Genomic DNA, 12,462 nt, shown 5'->3' with positions numbered 1-12,462 from the left:
GCTAGTATTTCAGTGCAACTCTGATATAGAAAATTGTTCCATTGCATCTCTTGAAAATGGGGCCCCTAGTTCTTAAGTTATTGGCAAGCAAGTTTCAAAGAGAAAGTTAGTGTTTGTTAGAGCAGTTAAAACTACTGACTATACTGAACTCAAAAAACTATTATATATACTGTACTAGAAAAAAAAACATTTAAATTAAAAGTGATTATGGGGCACTGCAACTTAAACTTGGAGGAGGAAACATATGTAATAATGATTAACCTAATGGACTGAAACAAACAAATATATTTGGTGAAACAGTGCTTGTCAATTACCAGCAATTGCACAGCTGGTTTTCAAAGCAGTCAAAGTACTGTGGTTCTGACTGGAACAACAATCACATGAACTTGGCAAACATATCTATCAGACATTGGTCCTCACCCCACATGTGGTGCAAATTGAATTTCACTAGAATGTTTCTTGGGTTTTAGGAACATTTGCATTTTCCTGTTTTAAATAATTGTTTTGGGGGAATTAATGTTTTACCTTTAAGTGGGTATGCTCCAGTCTCTTTGGGGGGGGTAGTGCCAGCTGCATTGTGCTGTCTGCAGCAGAACATGTAAAGAAACACTATGAGAATTCCATGGGCAATGATAAATGCCCCCTGAATCGCTTGTTGCCAGCTTCACCAAAGTGTAAGATATTCAAGTAATTCAAGTTACTGGAAGAGTAAAATTGTTAACATGCAAAAGCTTGTGTGAATGTGCAAGTCTGCTACCAATTGCTAGTATCTTAAAAAACGTTTGAGCTTGCAAGTGACTGTGATACTGTGACGGGGGAAATATGAGGACTGACATACATTTTTTATCATCAAATTTAGTACAGACACAACAATTTGATAAGCGGTTCTTCAGAAATATGCAAAAATGTAAGAGACATGAATGGACAGGCATACACCTCCATATATCCCCAGAATCTGATCGTCTCAGTAACTTATTGTTACTGATGTTAATACCAAATTTCATGACAATTGGGTAACCGGTTCTGTATATGTCTAAAACATTTTTAATATGATTAATGGACAGACGGACACCCCTCTATATCTCCAGAATCTTATATTCTTAGTAATGTATGCTAGTAGGGGCTCCCAAGTGGCGCATCCAGTAAAGGCGCTCCGTGTTGAGTGCAGGAGGTGCCCTATAGTCTGGACATAGCAAGTTCGAGTCCAGGCTATTCCTTTGCCGATCGTGGACGGGAGCTTCCAGGTGGCGATACTCAATTGGCCGAGCGCCGCCCGGGGGGAGGGAGGGTTAGGTCGGCCAAGGTGTCCTCGGCTCACCGTGCACCAGCGACCCCTGTAGTCTGGCCGGGCGCCTGCGGGCTTGCCTGTAAGCTGGCCGAGAGCTGCGTTGTCCTCTGACGCTGTAGCTCTTGGGTGGTTGCATGGTGAGTCCGCAGTGTGAAAAAAAAGCGGTCGGCTGACGGCACACGCTTCGGAGGACAGCGTGTGTTCGTCTTCGCCCTCCCGAGTCAGCGCAGGGGTGGTAGCGGTGAGCTGAGCCTAAAAAAAAAATAAATGGCCTTTCCAGATTGGGAGAAAAATAATAAAAATAATTGGCAATGACTTAATTTAAAAAAAATAAAATAATAAAAAAAGTAATGTATGCTAAATAATGTTAATACCAAGTTTCAGGACAAATAGATAAGAGGTTCTTCAGATACCGTATTCCTTCAAACTTAAGACCCTTTTTAAACCAATTTTTTCTACGGTAATGAGTGTATTAAACTCACCAAAGAAAAAGATGTGACTGCCTGAGTACATAAACAGGAACCGGACTGACTGCCTGAGTACACAAGCAAGAACCGGACTGACTGCCCGAGTACACAAACAAGAACTGGACTGACTGCCTGAGTACACAAACAAGAACCGCACTGACTGCCTGAGTACACAAACATGAACCGGACTGACTGCCCGAGTACACAAACATGAACCGGACTGACTGCCCAAGTACACAAACAAGAACCGGACTGACTGCCCGAGTACACAAACAAGAACCGGACTGACTGCCTGAGTACACAAACATGAACCGGACTGACTGCCCGAGTACACAAACAAGAACATGACTGACTGCCCAAGTAGACAAACAAGAACTGGACTGACTGCCCGAGTACACAAACAAGAACTGGAATGACTGCCCGAGTACACAAACAAGAACCGGACTGACTGCCCGAGTACACAAACAAGATCCGGACTGACTGCCCGAGTACACAAACAAGAACCGGACTGACTGCCCGAGTACACAAACAAGAACATGACTGACTGCCCGAGTACACAAACAAGAACCGGACTGACTGCCCGAGTACACAAACAAGAACATGACTGACTCCCCGAGTACACAAACAAGAACATGACTGACTCCCCGAGTACACAAACAGGAACCGGACTGACTGCCCAAGAAAATACAGACAGCCATTTTCAAAGAAGCATCTTTAGCTTCCTGAGGAATTCGAAGAGGAGCTTTTACAATTTCAGTGTTTTGTTATTAGGCTCTGTTCTAACAAACAGTACCAGTACAGATCGGAAATACTGATCAGACTACTGACTTTGACATGCCAAGCAATACCACAGTTCACAAAAAGGGAGAAGAAGAGGTGCCAGTAATCACGACTGGAAATGAGAAGCTCTGTGCGACTACAGACGTCCGCAAACTGCCTCCTTATGTCGTTTTCTTACATGTGTAATTGAGATTGTATCTTTGTAAATGCATCTTTATTTGATATGTTATTTTTTCTTCAAGCTGATGGTGGGAAATTTGTGCTGTGTCTTAAATTCGAAGGAATACGGTGTATGGAAAATGTGAAGTGTGACCTATCTAAGATTTCATCCTCAGCGAGAGATAATAGCCTTTATTTAATCAGCAACTACTTTGCTGGGTATATTTACACTATTCGAAAGCATAATGTAATATTTTCACTGTCATTGTGATGGGCAGCTATTATTGTAATTGGGAGCTGTCAGAGCTCTGATATGACATCAGAGAATGGGAATAATATCAAAGGCAATACTCCCTCCATGCCAAGACAATACCAGGCAACAATTAAGGTAAAAAAGGACCTACCAACTACGCAGTTATAAGCAGTCAATGGCACGCTGTAACTTAAAACCATTTGGTTTTGAAAAGTAAAACTTTTTTAAACAGTATTAAGAAAGTTTAATAAGTTGTCTGTTAATATGGCATATGGCAAATGCATTGTACTATATTGTATTAAAATATATTTAATTCTTAGAAACTAATATATTTTGATGGTAAAACTGAAGAATGACTGGACAAAGTTTGTGTGTGTTAAATTGGCCACAAAACACAATACCAAAAATGGCAAGGACTTGTAAGGAGGGGAAAGAATCTTAGTTCATGGCCTTTGGTAAAGTGAGTTTATGCACAGATACCAATTACCCCATTTCCTCCTATTGCTTTGGAAAATTGAGGTTCTGACAAGCATCTGCTGTTGACCATGTGATATAAGAGCGGTCAGGGAAACCTTTCCAGGTCATCCAGGACTACGCAGTCATCGATTTGTTATTAGGAGCAAAAATAACAAAAGATGGTGAGATGAATTAGATGAAAAAACAGAGCATAATCACAGAAGGAACATGTATCTTATGGAAAGTCCACAGCTGCAAGGCAGATCCTCTTCTTCCTTTATAGGCAGGTGGTTTCCAACAAACAAGTAGTAACTTGAAGTGAAATCCACAAAATCATTGTTTTTGTACCTTCATTGGTCTTTAGTTTCTCATCAAAGAAATCCAAACATTTTAAGCTTGCAGAGATGTTTCCAATACAAGGTTTTTACAATGTGTAGGCCGTCACCAACTCTTCTGATGGGATTTATTCATGTAAGTCTAGCTCAAAGATTCTGTATAGGAATTAAAAGGTAAGATAACTTCCCCCTTTGTATCTTTATCCAGTTGTTTTTTTTTCTTTCAAAGAAGAGTTACTACTCTGTACCATGCTATGCTTTGTATTCTACCAAGAACCTTTGTAACCTCAAGGCCATACATCCTTTGGAACAGGAACTCCCTAAAAGTTCTCAGATTCCAGTTTCACATACACAACATAAAATATTGTTGGTCAGCTTGTCTTAAATGACAGATTAGATTCATAAAGCAATGCTATTTTGTTTTATTGACAGGTTATTTAGGGCCAACTACATATGGGTAAACAGTCTTTAACCAGGTAGGTTTCTGTTCTGAAAACATCCAGCTATGGTGAAGAGCAGTTGGAACTTGAGTTTGCTGAGTAGGATAAATACAACTGGAAATTTGCAGGTTTTGTCAGTTAAGCTGCATTTATCCAACGCCACACATGATTTTCCTAGCTTGAGCCTTCTAAGCACGTATAGCAAGTAAAGAGTACTGGCCATAAGCCTGACCCTCCAACAAAAGTAATGTGATATTCTGAAATGTGATACTTTACAATATGATATTTTGTAATGTGATACTTTGTACTGTGAAATTGCAAGTTGTCCTGGATAAGGGCGTCTGCTAAGAAATAAATAAATAAATAAATAATAATACTACTAATAATAACATGTATTTTTACTGCCTAGATTGTAGAGAAATTCCAATGTTTGTGATTGTAATACACTACAAACATCCCGTATGTATGTAGCAATTTAATTATTGTATTCTTATCATTCAAAACTAAGATACAGTATTGGCAAGGAATTCTATTCGGGCCCAACATTGCAAAATCAATTGGTGTACTTGGAAATACATGTGTTGAGCTCTTGAGTTATCAAGTTATGTATTGTTCACATTTTAGTAATTCCTAGTCATGAAAGGGAAGACAGACAGCAGATCTAACTAACTTCATTTTCTTATTCTTATTTGTATTTTTACTGTCCCCAGACCTTTTTGTGATGCAATCATTATGAATGGGTCTTATTCTAATTAATAAGATGTCAGTTCTACTGTAGTTACCTGCTATACCAGTAACATGGGCCAGAGCCAGCTCCACTTTGGAACACATTTTCTTTTGTTTGCAATAGACTACTGTGCGTAGATTATGCTTGTGTAACAGGGTTAAACTTTCTTTGCACTTTATTTTTTCTATTTAAAATTAGTTTTTTTGGTTTTTTCATTGCACTTTGAATATTCTATATTGGTATGTTTTGAAAGCATGTATGGATTTGTGTAATGCAATCGCAGTGTAATTAACCAATTATATCTAGCAGGATACTATATGAAGCATGATTAAAAAGAGCATGGGAGGACGTTTGAGATGAAGAGCAGCTCGTGTGTTGTTTTATTTTGCTTAGTTTCCCTTGATGCTGATTTATGAACGATGCTGCCAGCTTGATGTAGCCTATTTGAAGCAGTCTAATTTGTGTAGCTGGTGTTAGCTCTTTCTTTAAATTATTATCTGTAAATATATACGTTTCTGGTTGTGAATCCTAAAAGCATGTTTTATCTTATAAATAAAAACATTGAACTACAGTTTTGCTTGTCCTCCCATTTCTTGCGGTTCCTGCATTGCTCTTTCCCAATGAAAGAACTTCTGCTGGTAAATTAGGGCAAAATTGGGAAAACTAAATTTTAGTTGCTCTTTATAGAACTACTGTAGTCGGGACTACTGCACAGCACAGTGGTGGCGGCTTATCCTAGGCATATTTGTCTCCCCCTATAAAGACATTTTAGCTAATTGAGCCTACGTTACCCATGTCTATGGCAAGCAACGAGAATGGAAGCACACATACACACACTTATCAAAAAATAATAAAACACAATATTTAAGTAATTGCTCTAAGGACCACTCAGAATGATTACAAGGAAAGGGAGCATTAAGATAAACTAAGAAAACGGACTTTGAAGCTACCCACTCTTTAATCAAGACAATATTTGTATTTTGTGCACACTGTAATCATATAAGGCACCAGTGTTTAATGCATTTAGTTCTCTCCAATGTACAGACAGCCAGAGAGCACTGGGAACATGCAAAGGTAATCTATATAAACCATCTGGATTTTGTCTTTCCATCAGTGAGCTAAAGAGCTATGGTTAGATTGAAGCTTAATTTTAAACAGCTCTTGTGTTTTCCTCTGGATCTGGCTTTTAATCTCTTCAGAAAGCACCATTATTGGTAATGATTAGTAAAAGCGAGTGTGTCAAAATGTTTGACATTTTAAAGATGAATGATTACAGGTTGCAAGTGCACATTTTTTATTTCAGACAGATCAGACAAAAAACAGAAACCTTTGCTTGCATGCATTTTATGATCCCTGCCTTTGATAATTAAATTAATTGGTTCTAAATAATTTAAATATATTGCACTTCTTTGATACTTTCCCTGTTGTTTTCAGACACATAGGTTGCAGCACACAACAAAACAGCTGTGGGTTTGCTTAGATAGCTTTGAGGTTTTAAGTCTTTTTAAACCTAAAAAGCTGCAACCTATCTTTATTTTCCTTCATTTCAAAATGGTCTTTAGAAACATCAAAACTAAAAAAAAAAAGTTTCAATGTGGTATCTTTTGAATGACTACTTAGAGCAGTAAAATTGATTAGAAAACCCTGAGTAATAATCATCATAAATACCCATGTTACGAATCAAACAGCTAATATAATGCTTGTGAATTGAAATAATACAGCCCCTTGTCTTTACAGCAGTTCACATGTGAACAAACATCTGCTCTGGCCTTTTTTTCATAAGAGGAACATTGCAATGCTTTTCAAATTAGCGCTTCTCCAATGATCAAATCTCTTCACATTTGCTGCTTTTATAAATGCAACCTTTCGTTCACTGTATTTCTTTGTACTGCTAGCTCATCTGCAGCCGCCCGTCTAGCATCACGTGGTTTTGCCCTGAACCCGGAAGTATTAAACGCATTATGGTTATCAAGTTAAGAGTGAAAATATAAAATATTCAGACGCGCTGTAAATCTCTCAAGGACCTGCATTTAGTAACACAGACTTACCAGTCTTTATATTTTGGTCGGCTATGATTGGTTCTGATATATGGCTCATTTGACGTTTACATCCTGAGTAAGTCAGTCATAAGACAAGTTGTCAGTTTATTAAATTGAATATGAGATGAACCAATGGTCATCTTTTTTTTACTGTAGTTTTGTTTTATTCGAGCATATATTGTTTTATGCGAGCATATCAGAATTGATTTCTGTTGCATGTGTGTTTTATTTGATAATATGCATGTTTTAAACATACGAAGTTTACTAAAAATATGCGTTTGTGGTGTGGATTGCATGACTAGTTCTGCTGATTTGCTTAGTTTAATTTGTTTTATAAGATCTGTAAACTAGTATTTAATTTATGAATTTGTCTGTGCTCTGCCTAATTAATTAATTGTCGTTCCAGAATTTACCATTTCATAGGCCTACTTGATGACATAATGAAATATCTACTTGCATATTTATGTATTTTTCTAATATTTTCGGTTTCATGAAGATGTGGAACTTGTTTATTTTCGAGCTGTTCATTTTTTTCCCCCACAGTGAACAATGGCAAGACGGTATTTGATGAAAATATAAAATATGTTATATTAATAGTTCTTTACCAACCTGAGGTGATTCCGATTTGCAAGGTTGCTGAACTACTTAAAATGGTAACTTTTAAAATGTCACTGTGTGTTTGCTGTTATCCCTGCCTAACTTAAATGGACATTTATTTAGAAAATAGCTGTAGTCGTGGTTTCCACTGAAGTGATGCTGATCGCTGATCATTTTAACCTAAAAAAAAAAAAAAAAGGTTTAAAAATTCAATAGTAAGTTATAATAATGTAATGTAGCTGTTTGCCTTGCTAAAGTGAGGTCACAAATGATAGATCCATTAATATAATAACCAGTGGACAGGTAAAGCGTTTGTTAAAATAATTTGAAATTGTTTGTCTTATACCCCCACCATTATGAAGACAGACCATGTTCAAATTAATTGAGCAACTTGAAGTTAGAAGTCATAAGCTTTCTTAACATCTACAATTCTGTTATAAGTGGGACACACTTTGTTTTAATTGACTGTTCCTCACATTCTGATTAACACAAATGCATGTCCTTACATTTGGTCTGTAATGTGTAAATCTCCATTTCCCTATTAAGACATTTTTTGCCACTGGGAGTGCTGGTAGTAGGCACTTAGTTGGCAGGTGTGTCTGTATCCAAGACTGCACCAATAATGATCTTCCACATGGAATAAAAGAGATGACTTCTCAAGATGACTTTGCTGAAGATTTCCACCCAAAACTTCCTTTATAGAATAAATGGACATGCAGTCGCAGACAAAAGTATTGGAACCATCGGCTTACTAGATCATAATTCAAAGTAACAGATTAAGGACAAACATTTAGTAAACTTTAACCACTTTTTAATAAAAGAAAAAGCAAAGTACACAATTTCTTGTAATTTAACAAATAATCTTTATAAAAAAACAACAACCCTGCTTTAGTATTTCTTGTGTTCTCCTTTTGCTTTTATTACAGCTTTCAGATGTTTCAGGCTTGGTCACATGAGCAACTTTTGCAACTGGAGGATGACAGTTATTATTATTTATTTCTTAGCAAACGCCCTTGTCCAGGGCAACTTACAATTGTTACAAGATATCACATTATTTTACATACAATTACGCATTTATACAGTTGGGTTTTTACTGGAGCAATCTAGATACAGCAGCAGTTTCCCCCACCTGGGATTGAACCCACAACCCTCTGGTCAAGAGTCCAGCGCTCTAACCACTACTCCACACTGCTGCCTAGTTGTTTCCTGTAATCATGCAGTGGTCACACGGTCAACAAACCTACAGTTATGGAAAGGGATCCTGACTGCCTGGCACTCAGAAACTCCTGGCAAAATTCACATAAAGATTCATGCCAACAACTTGGAACAATATTTGATTTGTTTAGTGATGTTGAAAGTGCTCCACTGTCAGAACCAGCAACTCAGAAGTTGCTGGTTATGGCACCAAAAGCATTTAGTTAAGTCAACTCTTGAAGAAAACAAAGATAAAAGTTCTGGAATGGCCATTGCAATCACCAGCTCTCAATCAGCTGATCCGAAAACAGCTGTAGCCAAGCATTGTGTAGCCAATCTGTCTAAGATGAAGGAAATACGCAAGACAGAATGGGCCCAGATTTTACCAACAAAATGTAGCATACTGGTTAAGAATTATCATAAATGTGTGAAAGCCGTAATAAAAGCAAAAGGAAATATGAATTACTAAAGCAGGGGTGCCAATACTTTTGTCATGAACAAATATTTGAAATTGCTTAATGCTTTTATTTATTTTATTTTTTATAAAGATTGTTTGTTAAACTACCAGAAATTGTGCATTTTGTCATATTAATTAGTGGAGAATGTTCTATAAATGCTTGTATTTAACACGTTTTCTTGAATTGTCCTATATTGAGTATAGGCAGGGCTGGCAATTTTTTTTGACTTAATAAATTAAAAAAAATCAGATTTATTTGATTTAAATCGATTTTTTTTTTTTTAATTATGGATTTTTTTGTGGTACTGGTACCGTAGTTGTCGCTCTACAGTACCTCCAAACTGTAAATTTAAAGACGTTGAAATGGTGGTTTGTGAATAGTTACATGTACCAAACTAAATTACTCAATCTTAAATGAATACATAAATATAAAGCAAATTGTTTATCATTGTGGCAAACGAAGAATTTAGCAAAGCCAGAGAAAAATACTCCTCACTCATACCAGTCATTCTTTTCTTTCTTTGATTTCCTCGTTCGGTGTCAGTCTAAACACATGCAGTTGTTACTTAGGACTACTTTGCTTTTTATAGTTTCAAAGTTCTGATTGCACCACTAATAAACCTGGTTTCAGCCGGTCTTAACGCAGTGCTCAATTGTCTATTTGGGACACCAGAATCGTTTTGGCGAATATGTTAATGATGGGGCATGGTCTCTATAACGGGGCAAGACATGTCTTCAGAATACCATTTCAGTGCAGTATTTTTAATTTTTTTTTTTTACATCTTCACTCCATTTATGCGCCACAGAATCGGGGGCAAGTGCTGTTCACGCATGAAGTTTTAACATCTACTCTCGTGTAATGGAAATCAGCCCTGTGTGTAGGGTGCTAATACTTTTTGTCTGCGACTAATAATTTACAGGCATGAATGGTCAGACTTGTAATGGCAAGCCAGGACTGTTCTGGCTGCACATGGTGGCTCTACAACCTATTGACAGTGTGATAGAGGTGTTTATGATTTTTTTTTTAATATCAATATACCCAAGCCTGTGCTCATACACACGTTTTAGTTTATTATGTACTTTGTGATTAATCTATATTTTCATAAAGATTAGCTATAAAAGCTAGCCAGTATTATGAAAATACAAATACATTTCTTTAATGAGAGTTCCATCTGATGTACAGTTCATCTGTCTTGTTGAATTAACTGTTGAGCTGCATCATAAACCTTTTATTTCTTAAGAATATTTGTGTTTTTTTTAAATAGAAGACGTTTACTTTCAGAGAAGCATGTTACTTGTCACTATGTTGACAATTATCTTTTAGCCATAGAAAACAACATTCTGCAGTAGTAACGTCTGGGATGTTTGGGAGACAGTTGACACTTCGCTTTTTTTTTTTTTCTTTTTTTAAATTTAGTCATCGCCAATTATTTTTACCCCGGTTTTCACCCCAATTTAGCATGCCCAATTATTATCTGTATCCCCGGCTCACCGCTCGCAACCCCCCCGCCGACTCAGGAAACGGAGGCTGAAACACGCGTCCTCCGAAACGTGCTCCTTCCAAGCTGTCATTTTTCGCACTGCAGATCCACAGCAATGCTACCAGACCTATAGTGCCGGAGGACAACACAGATCTGGCGGCTCCGCTGCAGAGCCACAGGCGCCCTATCGGCCACAGGGGTCGCTGATGCGCGGTGAGCCGTGGATTCCCCTGCCGACCTAAGCCCTCCCTACCCGGGCAGCGCTCAGCCAATTGTGCGCCGCCCCCTAGGAACTCTCGGTCACGGTCAGCTGTGACATAGCCTGGATTCGAACCTGCGATCTCCAGGCTATAGGGCACATCCTGCGAGGAGCGCCTTTACTGGATGCGCCACTCGGGAGCCCAAAAACACTAGTTCTTAATAATATAATGTTATACTGTACAAATATGCTTAGAGTTAAATGTACAGTGGCTGTAAACCGAGAGAGGGTTTGTAATTAATGTATTTATGTACCTGTATGTAATAATTACTATTTTTTTTTAATTATGTCTCTCCTCAGTCGAAAAATGACATACCTTGGATTAGAAAGGTCATGATGTTCGAATGTGGTTCTGGTCATGGAGAAAAGAATCGATGCACCAGAAGTGCAACAACCTCCCCCTTTTCAGAGTGTCGCTGCTAGCGCTGAGGACAAAGAATGTGAAACGGATACAGCCAAAAATGGGAAAGCAGTGGGATTCGTGCTGGTACATGCAGGCAAGTTTTATAGAGCATTTCATATCCACATGATACAGCAGAAGTGAATAGGATGCATCAGGGCAAGCCTGTCATCATCTTACCTAGAGTGTATGCTAGATTTGATCATATATTTATGTCTTTAACATTTAAAGGTCTGTTGATACGTGTCATTATGGGATTTCTTTAGCCAATAGACTGTTTCATTGTACTGATTACACCAATGAATAATGTATAATCTATTTATCGCTTACAAAAATGTTTCTATTGCTAGAAAAGGTTTTTTAAAGGGTGACTTGGTGTTTAGATCCCCAATTAAAGATAATTGGCACTCTTCATTACAAATTCTCCCAAACGAGCTCAAGATCATGAGGAAACAATTGCACAATAAAACATGCAACACTATTATATATAAATGTAAAAATACGGTACAAAAGTAGAAAAGATGGTTAATATCAAAATAGCATAAATCAGCACATTAACCTTAGTAAGCAATAATGATCTTCATTGCAAATATTAACTATGTGTGAAGGCTAGACTACATTGTCTATATTTTGTGTAAGAACTAATTATATTCTTAAATCAGTAAATATAATAATAAGAATATGCAAGCAGGATAATGATTTGAGTAAATTAGTCCATAAATCCATAAATAAATGAATATTCGTTCAGTGAGTTCTAATTAACAGGATATTACGAAATCATACTTATTTTTTTATCAGTCTGTTGTTAAAAATCTATATCCTTTAATTAGAATCAATGCACAAACTATTTAAAACCCATTCATTTGTTCTTTAAGTAAATCAAATCCAGCACCTCTTATTCAAGTTCATAGATCGTCTTGTAATTATTCTAGTTCTTTAGCTAGTAATTTACTTTCATGGTAAGTAGCCCTTTTATAAACCAAAGTATGACACCCTCTATTACATGTCACAACATCAACCTTTCTGCACATATACATTTATTACATTCCCCGAGTACAGTTTCTGTAATTCTCTATTCTTTATTTCAATGGGAGAAGATACTTAATTCAGATTGCAGCGTTCTTACAGCA

General features: G+C 37.2%; 1 protein-coding gene across 4 annotated transcripts in view; it reads left to right on the top strand.

Annotated features, from left to right (window-relative positions):
- Nucleotides 1–6,806: 6,806 nt before the first annotated feature.
- tasp1 (taspase, threonine aspartase, 1) overlaps nt 6,807–12,462 on the top strand; it is a 95,810-nt gene continuing 90,154 nt past the window's right edge. For 3 of the 4 annotated variants that reach the window (XM_034017068.2, XM_059025456.1, XM_034921494.2), the window contains exons 1-2: nt 6,807–7,020; nt 11,233–11,429. In XM_034017068.2, the coding sequence (XP_033872959.1) occupies nt 11,291–11,429 (139 nt within the window). In that variant the 5' untranslated portion in view covers nt 6,807–7,020; nt 11,233–11,290. Of the gene's footprint in view, nt 7,021–10,121; nt 10,199–11,232; nt 11,430–12,462 lie in introns of those variants that run through there. The other variant, XM_059025455.1, reaches the window with a different exon arrangement.

Source organism: Acipenser ruthenus, chromosome 6 (assembly GCF_902713425.1).
Source record: "Acipenser ruthenus chromosome 6, fAciRut3.2 maternal haplotype, whole genome shotgun sequence".
Lineage (NCBI taxonomy): Eukaryota > Metazoa > Chordata > Actinopteri > Acipenseriformes > Acipenseridae > Acipenser > Acipenser ruthenus.
This window is presented reverse-complemented; position numbering and strand designations above follow the sequence as displayed.